Genomic DNA, 18,507 nt, shown 5'->3' on the forward strand with positions numbered 1-18,507 from the left:
AATAAATAAATAAAATCTTAAAAAAAAAAAGAAAGAAAGAAAACCGGTATATTTTGCATTAAGGGTGTTGGGCAGTGGGAAGAGATGACTGTGCACTAAGGGGACGGACGCACATTCTGGCTCAGCCAGCAGGAACAGGCCTGCCACTCAGTTTCTCTGATCTCCCTTTAGTTAAAAGAAGTTTGGCTCTTCAAGGAATAAACTCTTTCACGGGCTGAAGTGATACCACAATGGCTGAACCTTAACCAGTAATAAGGAAGCCACAGGGACGACCAGATTTTAACTTTACTGGTACCACAAATTCTGGAAGATCCCCATGGGATTGGTTTCTTCAGGGATTTATACCAAAGCCTTCAGCTAGACTTGTCAGATAAAATACGTGTGTCCCTAGTGCTGCAGCGAGCATATTTATACTGGAAATTTATTTGCTGCTTCTCTGAAATTCAAATTTAACCAGCCATCCTGTATTTTTATTTGCTAGTAACAAATCTCGCAACACCACCCTCGGGGTGGAGGGCCAGAAAATTAGTTGATTCCTAAAAACACTTTCCAGGAGCACCTGGCTGGCTCAGTCGGTAAGCGTCTGCCTTCGGCTCAGGTATGTCTCAGGTTCCTGGGATCGAGCCCCCTGTCAGGCTCCCTCCTCCACGGGGAGTCTGCTTCTCCCTCCCCTTCTGCCCCTCCCCCTGCTCATGCGCTCTCTCTCTCTCTCTGTCAGATAAATAAAATCTTTAAAAAAAAAAAACAAAACACCTTTAAAAACAGCTTTCCACTGAGTGTGGAGCCCTGGCTGGGTTACAGGTGTGTCAGGACACTGACACTTGGATTTCTGCGAATCTGGGACAGGATCCTCAGGCTGGTCACCTGCAAACGTGAGTTCCTTGTTTGAAAAACTGTGCTGTGCCAATATTATCATTATCTATGTGTACCATGATGTGAAAAACATAGGAAACACAGTTTTAAAATAATCATATGAACAATCTGTGATCCTAATTTCATGAGTTTACTTCTTCACAATGATCTAGATTGAAAATGGAGAGATAATGTACCCTAAGGGTGAACTCAAGTAGAATGGAGGGCGACTGTTCTCCAGACATCCCTTCATTTACTGTATTTTCTATCTTATTTATATAAAATTTAAGTGACGGACAGATTTACTAAGAATGGGGCAATAGAAGACATTTTGATAAGATTTCCAAGTCAGTATTTGCAAATTCCTTCCTATTTTACATAAATTGGCCATTTCTTTTTTTTTTTTAAGATTTCATTTATTTATTTGTAAGAGAGAGAGAGAGAGAGAGAGAGCACAAGCAGATAGAAGCAGAGAGAGAAGTAGGCTCCCCACCAAGCAAGGAGCCCAATGTGGGGCTCAATCCCAGGACCCTGGGATCATGACCCAAGCTGAAAGCAGACGCTTAACTGACTGAGCCACCCAGGTGCCCCAAATTAACCATTTCTAATTTCAGCTAAGAATGGTTCAAGACGATGCTGGAATAATCTGTATATGGAATTTAGATGTGTCATCGGTCCATTCTGTGTTTCCTAACAATTACTATACTTTGGTTATTCTATGTTCTTTTTTTTTTTTTTTAAAGATTTTATTTTTTTATTTGACAGAGATCACAAGTAGGCAGAGAGGCAAGCAGAGAGGTGGGGGGAAGCAGGCTCCCTGCTGAGCAGAGAGCCCGATGCAGGGCTCGATCCCAGGACCCCGAGATCATGACCTGAGCCGAAGGCAGAGGCTTAACCCACTGAGCCACCCAGGTGCCCCTGTATTCTTTTTTAAAAAAATAACTTATTTTATTTAAATTCAACTAGTTAACATATAGTGTATTGTTAGTTTCAGATGTAGAGTTCAATAATTCATCAGTTGCATATAACACCCAGGGCTAATTACATCAAGTGCCCTCCTTAAGGCCCATCACCAGTTACCCCATTCCCCCACCCCTCTCCCCTCCAGCAACCCTCAATTTGTTAAGATTCTCTTACTGGGTACACTATATTCTATTTAAGTTTTCTGTAATCTCTCTATTCCAAGAACGATACCTGAGGTATATTCATGGTTTACCTTTTATGGTGGAAGTCAACATTTTTTTTGGAAAGTTGTTAGTTTTTGATTAAATATGATTCTGCCTCCAGTAGGATGCTTGATTAGGTAGTAAACATAAAAAGTATTTTCTCACCTCTCCCCCATCTGTTTTGTTAGGGACAGTAATATCCTTGGGATAATTGACTTCAGAGAAACATCACATTGCTATGTGTTCTCAAATGTTTACTCAAGACAATTTACTAAATGACCTATTCCTTTAGGATTAGATAACTTGACCTTACTTTAGGAACAGACATTTTTTTTTTTGGGGGGGGGGCGAAACTTTGGAAAGCAATTTTGTTGCCTGAAATGGAATAAAAAACAATGCATTTTAGGCTATCATGAGCAATTCTTTTTTGACTACTTCTTTAAAAATTAAAAAAAATTAAATTAAATTAATTTTTATTGAGGTATAATGGACATATGACTTTATATTAGTTTCAGGTGTACAGCATAACAATTTGATATTCGTGCGTATTACAAAATGACTATCACAGTAGTCTAGTTAACATAGTTACCATTACCACACATGGTTAAAAATTTTTTTGTCATGTGATGAGGAGTTTTAAGATCTACTCCCTTAACGACTTTCAAATATGCAATACAGTATTATCAACTGTGGTCTCCACATTGCACCTTACATCCACGTGACTTCATTATTTTATAACTGGAAGTTTGTACCTTTTGACCCCCTCTACCCCTTTCATCTATGCCCCTACCCCTTACATCTGGTGACCCCCAACCACTGTCAGGAGCAATTCCTTCCTTTTTAAGTGGAAATTCAGCATGAGGCTGGATCTCTAGACCTTCCCAAGGAACTAAAAAAAAAATCCTGTTCTTGTTGTACAAGTATTACCAAATTTACTGTACAATTACAAGTATTTATCGTATAGCACAATTTTGTGGTTGGTGTTTTAACTTGCCAAGAGGGAAGTTATATTTGGCTGACCTTGTGAGCTCCCGTCAGGCAGTCAATTTCAACCTCGGAACAGGCTGCTCCATAGACATAGTACGGAAAAGGGTCTCCTTCTCCCTTGTCCCAGTCCATGAAGGCCTTGTAGCCCCTGATGGAGGAAAGAAAGCCCATCAGCTTGTGGTGGTGGTGGTGGTGGGTTTCCAAACAATGTTGACTCATTTTAAAAGTCATGATAGTATTTTATTGTCTTGATAGTTATTTCAACTGCTTTTTAAGCTCCTTTAAACTGCCATCTGTATTTCTAACCTGGCTAATTACAGCAGCACTCTCACGTGCCTCCATTTAAAGAAGACACTCTTCGTGCTACAGTTAGGATGCCAAAAAGAGAGAGACGCCGACAGACTGTTTTGGTCTGGACCTCCCAGTGTGTTTGTATCCATGGTTTAGGGTTTGAGCTTTAGCCCTGTGGATTGAGGACCTCAGCTGATTCTATCAGCATTCCCAAAGGGACCCCCTAGGCTGCGCTAACTAGGGAATTGATGATAATTCAGGGATGGTAAAAAAAAGGGCATGTAATTCAATGCCTTAATGTACAATGAGGGCTGATTTGCTCTCTTTTTGGTAACTGAACTCGGAGATTTAGAGCTCGTTAAGTATAGGGCACTGGGCTAGGCTGTCACCTTCTTCTTTACTTCCTTCTTCATGAAAAAATTGCTTTACTATTTTCTTTCTCTCTCTCTCTGTGCATGTGTGTGTTTAGTTTGCTGATTTGTTTCACTAGGTTATAAAACTGATGTCATACACTTCCCGAACTTGACAGCCAGCTCTCCTCTTTGTGCTTCATTCAATGAACATGAGTTGACTGAGGGCCTCCCACAGACAGAAATTGAGCAAATGATGATTGGTGACCATCCTATGAGTCTCTTCCTGCCCAGAGAGGAGCCTCAAAACAGAGAGGTTTTATGGTAATGGGAGGGAGATTTGTAAAACCGAGTTGGAAGTTGATTCTAGTGATGGTATTTTCTACTACTCAACAGTAAATAGTAAATGATGATCAGGTGTTCTAAGTTATATTAAATTTTTTTTTTACCCAATAAGGGTATTTTTATTATTTAACATTTCTTTGGACATAGTTCAAAGGCTTACATAAAATCATATAATCTTAGGGTTAGAGGGGACCTCACTGATCACATAATAAAAACTTGTTTTACAAATAAGGGAGCTAAGCCCCAGAGCAATTGGGTCACCTTATGTTTTATCAGCTCCGTTCAGACATTATTGTAATTTTTACCTGAAGTATCCAGTGGCCGAAAGACTGATTCTTTGTTCAAAAGCAGCTTCTATCTGCAGAACAGGCATATTTAGTCAGAACAAAATAGACACATCATCTGAGAGGTGAAAATGAATATATGCCCTATGTCAAAATTGACATCTGGTAATTGTTGCTGGTGCTTTGTTACCGGTAATAGAATTCACTGTAATGCTTTTTCCCTCAGCTGGTACACTAACAGTTTCCTTCTGGTTGGGTTGAGTTGTCCGAATTAAACAAGTACAATAGGTTCCTGCTGCACATCCATGAGGAGGGGCTGAGCTCGCAAGGTGTTGTGGGGCTTCGTTTCTAAATGTGAGGACTCTCGATGAGAGTTTGAGCGTGAGACAACTATTCTAATGAGGTAAGAAGGGATGTTGTAAAGTTGGATTAGATGAGTCATTTCCTTTGAGACATGTTTAATAACAATTAGGCCTTTTGGTTTTCCTCCTCCCCATTTAAAACAACGTTGTGTGTGGGGGGGTGCGGGGGTGGGGCTTAGGAAGGCCAAGTCCTTTCCTCTTCTTATTTAAGCAGAGTGGGTAAGGCTTTCTGGGTGTTCTTCATACGCTTCCGTTCCTCCTCCCAGTGATGCTGTTCCCTATGTGCTTTCTTACACGAACCTGGTATACAGCATGGAGTAGCTGTGTCAGGCTTTCCTGGTCCTGCCCTTGTGCCGAAGTCCACTCCCAGAAAAACTGTGCGTGGTGCAGCTAGAGGCTGCTGTGATCCTCTCAGCCCTGCTTGGGAGTGTTTTCTCATGTGTCGTCACAAACAGAGTGGAACACTTACCCAGTCTTCCCATGTACCTTCTGGATTTTTCTTAATGATGGGCTCAAGGCGTTTCAGAAGGATCTGACAAGCATCCTTGAGGGGGTAAAGAAGGGAAGCCTCATTAGAGAAGGACCCGGTGGTTGGGATTTGTGTGGAAGAATAGTAATTGATAACTGATCAGGTTGGTGAATGTTTGCAAAGTGCTTGATACTGATACATTGGGAACACAGAGACAATAAAGACACAGTCCCTGACCTTGAGGAGAGTATCAGTTACTGCATGGTTGGTTTTTTTTTTTTTTTTTAAACCTCCCTGGTTCACTTCCTACAAAAATACAGGCTCAGCTGAATTTCTACTTTCAGGTCCCCTTTCTAGTTGTGCTCTTAATTCCTTCTGTTTTTTTACATTTTCGACTTATACCTTCTTTTGTATTTTCCAGCCATTAAAATCAAAGGAACAAAAGATCTTTTCTTTAAGTTATAGTATCTTTATTTAATTTGTTTTTTAAAAGGTTTTATTTATTCATTTGTTAGAGAGAGAGGGAGCGAACACAAGTAGGGGGAGTGGCAAGCAGGGGGAGAAGCAGGCTCCCCGCTGAGCAAGGAGCCCAATGCGGACTCGATGCCAGGACCCTGGGATCATGACCCAAGCCAAAGGCTGATACTTGACCGACTGGGCCACCCAGGTATCCCAAAACATCTTATTTTCATTCTAATTTGTGCTTTCAGGTCTGCAACAATAACATAGCAATATCCCTGTGGGTCTGAAATATTATTCAACTCTCTGTCCATTTTTCCATCTGTTTATCCATCTGCCCCCAAACCACTGTAGTGAAGGTCTTGGTTTTGGGTGTGAAGTGAGACGATAACTAAATTTGTCTTTATAATAGTCTAGATCTGCAAAGTTTCTGATCTTTAACACAGAAACACAAAACTCTAGAAGATGGGCTAATGCTTAGTTTGGGTTGATGACCCCCATATACACTGAGCATTCCTATCTTGTGCTTGTTCCTACCCAAAACTGGGTCTCAAGAATTTGAAGTTTCCTACACGTTTGTTCTGAGTGAAAGAACTTCTGGATTTTAGCCCCTAACAAGTGTGTCTGTGGAGATCAGATGGATTTGAAAGCGGTTCCTTTTGGTAGCGTAAGTGCAGGGTTCGGAGAATATGCCTCTCCACAACGTCCCAATGGAAAAGGTTTATAACAGAAACATGACATTACTTCAAAAGTATATGCCATCAGGTCTCTGAATTAAGGAATACTGGAATCATAGTCAATTCTGAAAAAGTGAAAACTTAGCAGAAGAAATACCAGTTAGAAAATAAGTACAAAGGATCAGCACGAATGTTGTGGTAGAATGGCACTGATGTAGACACTCCAACTGAACCATACCTGCTGGGCTGGGGCTCTGCCTGCTTACCTGCCTGCAGGACCTTGTTTGTGTCAGAGGAAACCTGCCCAGCTCTGCAATACTCGGTACCCAGATTTCCTCTCTCTGTGTCTCCCAGGGACAGAGACTGCTTATTCACCAAACAGCATTCTCCCCCTGTTCCGCAGTAGCTGGGCCTAGGGTGTACCCCTCCTCCCCTGCACTTAGACATGACAGAGACTCGTTCTGCCAGGCCATGACTAGTGGGAGTGACTTGCTTCTCCTCCCGGTCTGCCCTCCGTGCTTTCTCCCTGATGATGATGCTCAGGGCAGCCTTGAGAGCCACATGCTGAAGGCGGAGGACCTGCCATTAATCCGGGTACTCTAATGACTCAGCGCTCCCTCTGGACCGCTCTGTGCGCAAGGAAGGAGCTTTTGCCGTGTTTGAGCCGCTGTCACTACGTGTCTATGTGTCCCCTCCGTGTCCCCTCCTCAAACGAGCACGCTCTCCTGACAGTTTGGTTATCCGGAGACTGTGTTTAATGCCAAAGATGACTTCTCTGAAGCCAACTGCTTGTGTCTGCATCGAGCTAGGAGAGCCCGTGGTGCGGACAAGGTGCGGGAGGGAAGGACAGGCGGGGGCAGGCACCTGCACGGCTCTGCCGTTCACGTCCGAGCCGATGGAGGCTGCTGTAGCGACGGTGTTGGGTACCATGGCCGTACTTGTCTCACAGATGTGCACTGAGGACATGGGGATTTTCAGTTCACGGCTGGCCACCTGGGAGGAAAACAAATATTTTCGAGTCAGGCAAAGCCTTCTAGGAAGATGTGAGTCATTTTTTTAATCAAAAAATCCTACTGTTTTTATTACATCCCTGGTATCCTTGAAAGCCTAAATTAATGTGTCTTAAAAAAATTAAAACCACTTTTTAGTAGAGCCCTGCTGATTTTTAAAGCCTTTTCTTGGTAATACTCCATAATGGTTCTTCCATTCAAAGTTAGTGTGTTTAGCATATGAAGGGTTTCTTTTTTTTCTGAGTTTTATTTGGTGACAGTGGCAGAGAGAGAGGGATTGGACTGACTGGTTCAGAGGTTGGTCTTAAATCTGTTGGTATGAGAATCTGACGAATTTCAAATGACCTTGAGGACCTGTCTTCTCTCTTGTCCTCATCCCAACCTTATCTTTCGATTCCCCCTCTGTTTTCTATTTTTTCCCTCCTGCTTATACTCCTCCCGTATTCGCTGTTCGCTTTCTTCTTTTCTGCTCGTTTTCTTCCAGGTTCTCTAGCAGACACATGTGGAAAGAAAGATATTTAATCACAAAGAATGAAAAAGAGAGAAAGAAAGGGAGGGAAGGAAGGAAGGAAGGGAAAAAGCATGATTTTGGTTTCTGTTGTCTTTTAGTTTTGGCAAAAACACTTTTCTCCAGACGTCTGGAGTTGCGGACTTGTTCCCAAGTGCCAATCTACAGACTAACGCTGTTGTAAGATTAAGTTTCCCCAGAAAGAGGCAAAATGGGAAAAGAAAAAAAGGGGGGGGCAATTTTGTTGGTGTTTGGTGATGAAGAGCCCAAGAGATGTATTGGGTCGCCTCACTGGGAAGGACAGGTGGAGCCAGTGTCACATACATCTGCATCGAAGTCTTTCTGGTCTCTTCAGGGTCCTCTCACTGCCTCGCTGCCTCTCACATTTATTTTTCTTCGTACAATGGCTGATTTTTCCAAGAATAGGCATGTTTGCTCGATGGCACAGGAGACGGGCCTCTGACAACCCCTGGCTTACAGCATAGGAGCTCAGCCACCGTAAGGGAACGCTAGTCTTTTTCTGCCAGCATCGACACATCAGTCGGGGAAAGGATCTTGGTCCCACGCTTCTCCCCCGGACCCATCCCTGCAGCCGGTGGGTTCAGGAGCTGTGACCAGCGAGACCTGGCACCTGCGCCTCTATCTGTGGCCGGAGTTGGGGAAAGGAGGGAAATGGGGCTACAAGGTACCATAATTGAGGAGTCCTGTAGGACTCTGTGGAATGTAGGGGGCGTAGTCCAGAGGCGCTAAGGGGCTGGAGAGTCAAGAGCTGAACTCTGTACTATAGTAATCTAATAAATTGGTCATGGTTAAATGAATTCAATGTAAAGGATTATTCTCTTTTTTCTCTTGAGATCCTATCTTCCTACTTTGTGCATATGTGTGTGCGTGTGTTAAAATACACTTTAGAAATTATAACGTGGTGACAGCCGATGACATCCTTGTCCTTACTTGTCCAAATTGTGTATTAGCAACCTAATGTCCAAACTTTAAAAATCACGCATACTGGCCAAAATAGCAAAGCTGGGAAACTCTTGCTGTAGGTAAAGCCTGCACGGGGCACCTACCACAGTGCTCCAGGGCTCACTGGTGGTGTTGTCCCTAACCACAACCTTCACCCAAAAGCCTGGCCGCGCTCCAGGACTATTGGTACATACGTGGGATTTCTGCTACCTCAGACATTCCATTTGTTATGGAAGAAGTTTTTCAACCAAATAGTCAAGACCTTAGGGTTTGATCATCTCCCCTATAGTTAGTGCCAAATGCCAGTCATGTCAACAATGTATAGAGAGATCAATGACTTAACTGTATGTAGCTTACCTGCAGCATTTTGGTGTGAATACCTTGTCCCAGTTCGTTGCCTCCATGGGTGACCAATACAGAGCCATCCGTGTAGATATGAACGAGGGCAGCTGCCTAATAGAACAACCCAAAAGGCACAGCTCAGTGAAAGTTTAGTGAGGTTCAATGTCAACCAATGAGGAAGTGACACCCCGGTCTCACTGAGTGTGGGGAGGGTCGGAGAGGCAAGCTTTCCTGGTGGGATTCTGAAGCTTAGTTCTGTTCTATGCAAAAAAGTCACCTATAAAGAACATTCCTATTTAGGAACCTGGTTCTATTTATTTATTTATTTTTATTTTTTATTTACAATTTTTCTGAAAAGATTTTATTTTTTTATTTGAGAGAGATCGTAAAAGAGAGAGCGTGAGTAAGGATGAGTGGGGGAGCGGGAGGGCGATGGAGGGAGAGAGAATCTCAAGCAGACTCCACACTGAGCATGGATCCTGACATGGGGCTCGATCCTCTGACACTGAGATCAGGACCTGAGCTGAAACCAAGAGTTGGATGCGTAATTGACTGAGCCACTGAGGTGTCCCAGGAACCTGGTTTAATAGGAGCCCCTTTGGATACTCAGGAGTTATGACTATTGGTTCCAAGTCTTTGCAAGTCGCTCCCCTGCTTAAAGTCTCTGGCTGACCATTGAGCTAACTAATTAAACATTTATTACGTACTTGACATATGTTATATGCCAACCTGCGCTCAGCTCTGGATATACACAGATGAACAAGATGTGGTTTTTTCCTCAACAATATAGTAGCTCCCACTGTGATGGGGGACAGGTTGGAAAGCAGGTCAGAATGCAGAATGATTTGTGAGATAATGGGCATGGTATAAGGGGCCCTAGGGACCTGGGAGGGCAGATCCAACTGCTTTTGAGAAGGCTGGGGAAGGGCTCCCTTAAGACACAAATGAATGGAATCATGCAAGGAAGAAGGGTTTACTGCTGGGCAAGGTGGGCCCAAATTCCACATTGTTTATATGGCAAAGCCTAGCTCCTTATTACAACATGAGGTCTTTTAGGATTCGGTCTAGTGTACTTTTCCGGTCCCATCGCTATCTTTTCTTGCTTTGCCTTACGGCTGCTCTTTCCTGACCTGTGCTCATGCTAAAACTGTTCTCACTTCCTGGTCTCCCAGGCCGTCAGACCGTCAGGCCGTCAGACCCGTACCTATGGTCTCTATTCTGTTAGAGCCTCCCCGAACACTTCTCATTCCCATCTGGGAAGGATCAGTTACCTGCTTCTCTGCACTTCCTCTTCCAGGGGCGAACTGGGGTGATTAGTGTCCCCTGCAAATTCCTGCCCACCTGGAACCTTCCAATGCAACCTTCTTTGGAAATAGAGTCTTTGCAGATGTAATGAGTTAAGATGAGGTCATAGTGGATTAGGATGGGCTCTAAACTCCATGACTGGTGTTCTTCTATGAGGTTGTGTGAAGACACACAGCAAAGAAGGCCCCGTGAAGGTGGAGGCCGAGACTGGAGTGACGTGGCCACAAGCCAAGGGACGCGGGGAGACACCAGAAGCTGGAAGAGGCAAGGGAACTTCTGAGGAGCATTGCCCTGCGGACACCCTGATTTTGAACTTCAAGCCTCCAGAACCAGGAGAATATACATTTGTTGTTGGAAGCCACCCAGTTTGTACTTCCTTGGCAGCCACAGGCAGTGAATAAAGGGGGTGACCCGCTCTTCTGGGAGCATCTCGTGGAAGGAGGGCACTTGGTCTCGTTCAGTTTTGTGTCCTGTAGAGAACTCGGAGCAAGTCTGGATCACAGAGACACTAAATAAATGTTTGTTGAATTGGACTAATGGAAATGTGGTATTTTTCATTCCAGGAGGAGGAGGAAGAGAAGGGGGAGGAATTAGGACTTCACTGTATTGTGTCTCAATGGCTTGGAGGAGCTTTGGGGCACCCAGGTTTATAGATGCTAATAATAGTATTTATCACTGTGGGCCTTCTGACTCCCTCTGACCGTGCTCCCCATGCCTAGTTTGGAGAGCAGGTGTTCCAGCTGTGAGTCATCAGCTGCCCTGAAATAACACGTTTCAACTCTGAGCCTGGTGATTCCTGGATGCATCAGTTTGGATCTCTGTGAAGATACTGGAGGCCTTTCAAATAGAGCTTTAAAGTCATTGCTTGATTTAAGGCTGTGTGTGTGTGTGTGTGTCGAGGTGAGAAGTTGGCTCCCTTGGATGACGGCAGGGTAGACTGTGGTTTAGGTGAGGGGCAGCCATACAGGTAAGGGGACGTGTCATATAATAAAAAATAAATATATGGTCTCTGTCCCTGATTTTTGGCACAGAGGTCCAAAAATTCTGGGAATTTACTGTCTTTTGTCTGATGATTCTTGGGAGAAGCCTCGACAGTTTGTAGGGGGTAGGAACCGTTGCCAGAAAACCCGACCACGTGGTTAGAGGGTTGCAGCTTTTAGCCTCACCCTCTGACTTTCAGGAAGGGGAGAGGAACCAGAGATCGAGTTTGATCACCAATGGCCAATGATTTCATCAATGGTGCCTGTGTAATGAAACCTTCATAAAACTCACAAACAATGGGGTTTGGGGAGCTTCTGGGTGGGTGGCCACAGCCACAAGCTGCAGGGGAAGGGCGTGAAAGCCCCATTCCCCTCTCACATATTTTGCCCTGTGTGCTCTTCCTGGGTGGTGTCCTCTGTAGCAAACTGGTCATGATGGGAAGCAGAGTGCTTTCCGGAGCTCGATGAGTTGCTCTAGCAAATTACCAAACCTAAGGGAGGTGGGTAGTGGAAACCCCTGAATTCGTAGCTGCCTGGGCGGAAGTGTGGATAGCTTGGGCCCCTCACTTTCGCTGGTGTTGGAAATGGAGGCAGTCTCGTGGGGCTTAAGCCCTTGATCTGTGGGGCCTGTGCTAGCTCTGGGTAGTTAGTGTCAGAATTGGATTCCCGCACAGTTGTTGGAGGATTGGTGCAGAAAAGAACACAGCATTTGGTGTCAGGGGGGAAAAGAAAACCACACGGGCCGGTATCTAGACTCACTCCTCCAGCTGTTGAATCCGTCCAGGCCCATAGTTGTGGCGGTTAACCTTCCTGCACCGCCCTGTAGACAGGCATGCTGGTCCTGACCCAGGAGACCAGAAGTCTCCTCCTACCCGCTGGGGGAGCCGAGGCCCTGAGAGGTGTGTCGAGGTCTCCTGGGGGAGGGGAGTGCGCGGCCTTGGACAGCTGCGCAGAGCTCCAGGAACCCTGCCAAGTGCTTTGCATTTATTAGCTTGTTGAGTCCTCATCAATCCTGAGAGAAAGGATTACTATTCTCATCTCATAATCGAGGAAGCTGAGACTCAGAGAGGTTAAGTAACTTGCTTAATATCACACAGCTAGTAAGCGGCAGGGCCAAGCACTGCTCAGGTCCACCCGACTCCAGTTGCTCGGAGTCTGGGGGCAAGTGCTTTATGCCCCGAGAAGGGTTTCCTCGGGCAGGGCAGCTTTTGATGTGTGTGCATGCACGGGTGTCTATTGGCTACTGGTAGTTGGGTGGGAAAATGCTTTCACTGGTACTTGCACAGGGAGAGCTAATGCATTTTTAGATTTAGATTTGGATCGAATGCATACAAGCTTTTTCCAGTTGCAGACTCTCTGCTTCTGGTGGACAGTCATGGGGAGGCGGTAACATTTCCCGGTTTTCTAAACAGCCTCCCCATCGGGCACCCATTGGGATTGCTGGGAACACTCGTCTATACCAGTCCTGTGTTATTTAATGGACTCATCTATTTGCCACCTTTCCTCCTGCCTTCTGGATGGGGCCTCCGAGTGCCTCTCCCAGAGGATGATTGCCTCTTCCTTTTGCAATCTCCCTGGAAGGATTTTTGGACCATGCACCCCTTTCCCCACTAGAATTGACACAGATTCCTGGGAGAGGTGGCTGGAAATAGCCAGCCTGTCAGGGCAACACGCAGTGACCTCTCTGCCTAGACTTTGGGGCACCGAGGAGAGCTGAGGGGTCTGGGGTACAGACCCGGAGAGGCCCACTTCTGCCCAAGCTGTAGGCCCTGGGCTCAGAGAGCTCAGCACCCCAGGCCTTGGGCGCTCTCATTCCCTTTGGCATAGGGATGATTCGGGGTGGGGTGGGGGGGGTGATCGTGGTCACCGCTGAGTCCCGGCAGCTATGCTGGTAGCAGGCTTCCTGATGCCCTTTTCTGCCACGGAGCCGTGTTTTCTGCGGCGCTGTGTTGCTCGAGCTTGCAGATGGGGCTGCTCCGAGAGTTCTTACATTTCTCCCAGGGGCTGGGGGAGGGAGGGGCTCGGTGCCTGGGGAACGTGACCATCTCCCAAAGTCAGCATGAGCTGCCAGGGTGAGGAGCGCGTCCGACCTGAGGGCTATTTACCACGTAGAAAAGCCTTACCTGATGATAGCTTGTGGCGGCAAAGCCGACTGAAAACTTCATGGGGACGACTGCCATGCCTTTCTTCTTCCAATAATTCTTCTGGTTAAACTCTTCCGCTTGCATCCTTCTGCTGTGAAAGGAAGACTTGTCCAGACACTCATTCCAACATCTTATCAGGGTCTCAGGGCTGAATGCTTGTTTGTAGATGGTTTTATCGACTGTTTTGTACATGTTTTTCTCCCTAATCTGAAATGGTGAGAAGTCAAGTTGATAGCTATGGTAAGACAGAAACTGACTGCAAAAGAGAGACTTGAAAAACTTCCAAATTAAAACACAAACTTTGGTGGGGAGAAGACAGGGTGCTGCTTCTTTCTTTGAACAGCATGTGCTTTTGCAAGAATAATGGGAGTTAGGCGCATCTGGGTGGCTCAGTCGGTTGGGCGTCTGCCTTCAGCTCAGGTCATGATCCCAGGGTCCTGGGTTTGAGCCCCACATTGGGCTCCCTGCTCAGCAGGCAGCCTGCTTCTCCCTCTCCCTCTGCTCTTCCCCTCCCCTCTTCGCCCCTCCCCTCCTCGCCTCTCCCCTCCCCACTGAAAGTGGAGGGTAGTGGTAGTAACTGGTCCCTGGAGGGCAGCTGGATAGAGGGGCTGAGGGAAGCAGATACTCCTTCTTTTCCTACAAGGTTCAGGGGATGAGGAAGAGTTGGTAGATTGTATAACAAAGCAAGGATGTATTATAATAACTGAAGATTTGTTCTGTTACAGACGAACTGCATTGCAGCTGGTGACAAACAGCGGATCTACTCCTCGATTTCCCATTGCCTCTGGAATGTGTGGCCAAATGTTTTTAAAAATGTATTTGAATATGGGGTGTCATATGTCCTGGAAGTCTGCAAGATTTGATAAAGAAGGAGAGCCTACTGAGATATGCTCCGGGAGTCTTCATTCTCCCCCTGTCCCTCTAAGTAACACTGAATAATTGTCATTATCAGCAGTAACACTGGAATAATACTATCCAGTTTACGAAAACAAATGTTTTAACAAGTGCTAACTCATTTGATTCCTGCAGGAACTCTGTGTGGTGAGTCATATCATCCTCGTTTCATAGATCAGGAGACTGAATCACAAAGAGGTTTCCTCTCCTTGCTGGAGCTGCTGGTCTGCCTGCATCACCTTCCCATTATCTCCGCCCATTATTCTTCAAGGCCTATCTTGAGTGTCATCTCCAGAAAGTTCTTGCTGACTCTCCTCCCCTCAAGACAAAGCGATGTCTTTCTCCTGTGTACTCTCAGAACACTCTGTGACTTCTCTTAGGAGACCTATGGTCTTCCTTGAATAATGCGTAGGTGTTCTCCTGTGTGTAGGAAGTACCCTGACAGTCACAAACCCGGTGGTCTTCTGTTGAACTTTGGGGCCAAGGGGTTCAAAGGGCAATATTTAGGTGTGGCTTCTGGAGCAGAGGGACTACATTGGGGAAACAGGGGAAAGAAGTGTAAAAAGCAGGCCACAGGGTCTAATGGAGACGTCTGAGGGCTAGAAAGGTGTTACTGATAATTATCTCAACCGCCAGTGGCTGCCCCTCTCCAGCCTAGCAACCTGTCTATACTGTGCACCCTCTAGGATACTATAAAATAATATTTTGGGGGGCATCTTTTGGTAGTAGATCTCTCAAAAATTTTCAGGTATACTGGCAATTCTACTTCTATATATTTATCCTACAGATATATAATACAGGGCAAAAATACAACTACATTTTGGTGTAGCTGTACCAAGATGTTTCTTGTAACATCATTTTGATAGCCAAAAACGGGTAACAACATAAATGTACATCATAGTGGACTGGCTAAATAAATTACAGAAAGTTCCCATTACACAATACTGTTCAGTTATGAAAAAGCACGAAATGGATCATTCTAATGGACGAGGAAGATGGCCATGGCTTACTGTCAAGTAGAAAAAGTATCATTTGCTTATCATGGTCCATTTTGGTAAATAATTCTCTATGTTCATATGTGTGTGTGTGTGTGTGTGTGTGTGTGTGTATGTGTGTGTGTGTGCATGTGTATGTGTGTGTGTGTGTGTTACGTCAGTGTTTACCCGTGTGTGTATGAACCTAGAAGGCTGGAACATAGAACTATGAACAGTGGTTACTCTTGACCCATAAGGATGATGGGATGAAAAGGGAGATGTTCACTTTTTATTTTAATTCCCTCAGGGTGGTTAGAATTTTAAAAAGACTAATTATTTTTGTACAAATCAGAAAAAAGAAAGAAATGGAAAGTTGTTTGCATAAGGAGGTAGGAAGATAGTGGAAAGTCATTTCTTCCAAGTAGCTCTGAATTTATCTTGAATTCTGAGCCCAGGCTAAGTTGAGCGGTTCTTCTAGGGTCTCTCCTTGGGTAGCTAGCTCCCTAGCTCAGATGATCCTTCACCAGCCTTGGTTACAACCTTGGTTACAACCTTACCTTTTCTGGCGGAAGGCCACATTTGGCTGCCACAGCTGTGATGCAAGATTCTGTTATCAGGGTTCCTTGTGGGAAGCCAAACCCCCGAAAGGCTGTATTAGATGGTAGATGTGTCATGCATGCCCGGCCGCGGAACCTGAGGTTGCGGATTTTATATGCATTTTCCAGCTTTAATATAAGAAATTCTGTTACCTAAAGTGAAAGGAGATATTAATATATATTGGCCAATACTTCTTTTTTCCTGTAAAAGTCAAGTAAGAGTCTAACTGCTTGTGAAACTTGGGTAAGGACTTGAAGAAACATGCTCCATAAAGACTCATCTGGAAATTCTGTACTGGGGTCAGGATCCAGAATGATGCCAGTTTCTGAAGCACATACCAGCTCGGAGTCATCCAGCATGCATCCTCCGTTAAGGAAGCACTCAATGTCCAGAGCTTTGATTCTCCCATTGTTCATGAACCCCACCTGTCACCAAATGAAGGACATTTTATGATCCATTTAAAATTTACAAGCCAAGTTTAAGTCACAGCCCCGCTCTAGGATTGGGCAGGATCGAAAGCAGACAATGCTTCCCTTTGCTCGGCGGTGTGCCACACCTGGCCATCCCCTTGTTTTTCAGTGCTTACCTGACAAAGACCTCCTCTGATCAGACTTTGGAGGAGCTCTTCCTTTCCAGGAGTCCTTTCCTGGCTTCACAGTCAGTTATGGAATTCCAAAGCCCTTGCTTGCCTGCTGGTGTAGAATTGCTAACCTCTCCTTCCTTGTTTCTGGAAGAGCCTCCTTCACTTTTTTTTTTATTTAAAGGTTTTATTTATTTATTTGAGAGAGAGAGAGCATGTGTACGAGTGGGGGTAAAGGCAGAGGGAGAGGGAGAAGCAGACTCCCTGCTGAGCAAGGAGCCCCATGGAGGGCTTTTCCCGTGGGCTCATTCCCATGACCCTCAGATCATGACCTGAGTTGAAGTCAGATGCTTAACTGACTGAGCCACTCAGGCACCCCAAGTCTCCTTCACTTTTTACTACTTTTCCTTCTAATTTAGTCTGTAGTTTCTCTCCCTTGTGGAAAAGTCTCTGGAATTCCAGAGTGCGTGGGAATGAATCACAGAGCATCTCGGTATGGGAAGGCGTTTGGAAGCTGAGGCCTGGGGCACGGACGTGAGAAGGGCTGCCCTCGTTGTAGGGAGCTGTTCAAGTGCTTTGTGAACAAGGATGCACAGATGTGGGCTGGTGCTGCCGTTCTCACTGTGACTCAAAGAAGAACCTTGCGTTTTTCTGAAGTTGTCCCTCCCCTCCTACCCACTTAGGCCTGTTGGTCTGCCCGGCCCCGACTGAAAAGCTCCTGCTTCCTGTTATAGTTCTACCAGAAAAGCATTGGCCCTGGTCCCTTTGCCTTTTTGGAAATGGCCACAACGATATGGCTATTATCATCTATGGAGATGTTAGATAACAAAGCAGAGCACTTAGCACATGTAGAAAAAGCCACAAATTCAGAATTTATGGTAATTTTGACAAATGCTAGGTTGAAGTTTATACGTGACTTTTCATGAAGAAAGGATTGCTAAGCAAAACAATGTAATAAATAAGGTAGTAGAGAAAATTCTTAAGCTGTTTATAAACTTTTCAAGAATTTCAGAAGAACCTCTTTTCACATAAACATTTTTATGCTAATTTACAAATAGCTCTGATGAACAGAGCAAAACTTTGTTAGCTAGTTTTGAATGTGGATCTCTCTCTATATACATATGCATACACACACACCTCTTTCACACTAACATCCTACTATATTGGAAGTAAGATTGTATTTCTTCAAAAATAAAATAAAATTTACGGGGCACCTGGATGGCTCAGTTGGTTAAGTGTCTGCCTTCGGCTCAGGTCATGATCCCAGGGTCCTGGAACTGAGCCCTGAATCAGGCTCCCTGCTCAGCCGGGAGCCTGTTTCTCTCTCTCCCTCTGCCTGCTGCTCCCCTACTTGTGCTGTCTCTCTCTCTGTCAAATAAATAAATAAAATCTTTAGAAAATAAAAAATAAAATAAACTTTGGATTTTCCAAAGTCTATTTCCCTCATTTTAATTATATTTTATGTTACTATAATTACCAAAATATTTACAATCTAGAATCTTCTTAATAAGTACTAGTACTAAATAGTCGCATAAATGCAATATAAATAAAGCCTAATTTATAACTCAGGCCAAAACCAAAGAACTCAACAGCCACCATAACAAAATGCATAGCCATAATCCTAGAATGTGCCTCTACGTTGTTCTTGGTGCTAGAAGATAATAAAAGTTGTATTGATTTCTGTGCCTTGAAGGCAAATGAAAAATTTAATGGCCAACTGTGGTCTTTTCCTCCCTAATTATAAAAATCATTGATGCCAAGGGAAGAAAATAAATGGTGCTGTGGTATGGCTTTAGTAATCCAGGAAATATATTTTAGTAATCTAAATCATTAGACAATGACACCAGGTAGACTATCTAACTATGTGTATGCTATAAGCAATTCCCAGATAAAACATCTTTGATATAGAAATATTACATTAGAACCACCCTAAAAACTCAGTCACAAATTTGAAAAGTACTATTGTTG

The 18,507-nt window shown here is 44.6% G+C and overlaps 1 protein-coding gene across 1 annotated transcript in view; it reads right to left on the bottom strand.

Moving 5' to 3' along the window:
• Positions 1 to 18,507, bottom strand: part of LOC308340042 (aldehyde oxidase 2) — a gene marked incomplete at its 5' end in the record, with an annotated part of 79,919 nt that overhangs the window by 16,773 nt on the left and 44,639 nt on the right. The window contains 8 exons of the mRNA XM_080799195.1: positions 3,039 to 3,153; positions 4,297 to 4,349; positions 5,107 to 5,181; positions 7,107 to 7,235; positions 9,081 to 9,176; positions 13,474 to 13,701; positions 15,920 to 16,111; positions 16,298 to 16,384. Coding sequence (XP_080655321.1) covers positions 3,039 to 3,153; positions 4,297 to 4,349; positions 5,107 to 5,181; positions 7,107 to 7,235; positions 9,081 to 9,176; positions 13,474 to 13,701; positions 15,920 to 16,111; positions 16,298 to 16,384 — 975 coding nt within the window. The remainder of the gene's footprint in view (positions 1 to 3,038; positions 3,154 to 4,296; positions 4,350 to 5,106; positions 5,182 to 7,106; positions 7,236 to 9,080; positions 9,177 to 13,473; positions 13,702 to 15,919; positions 16,112 to 16,297; positions 16,385 to 18,507) is intronic.

Source organism: Martes martes (genome assembly GCF_963455335.1).
Source record: "Martes martes genome assembly, chromosome: 3".
NCBI classification, from domain to species: Eukaryota; Metazoa; Chordata; class Mammalia; order Carnivora; family Mustelidae; genus Martes; species Martes martes.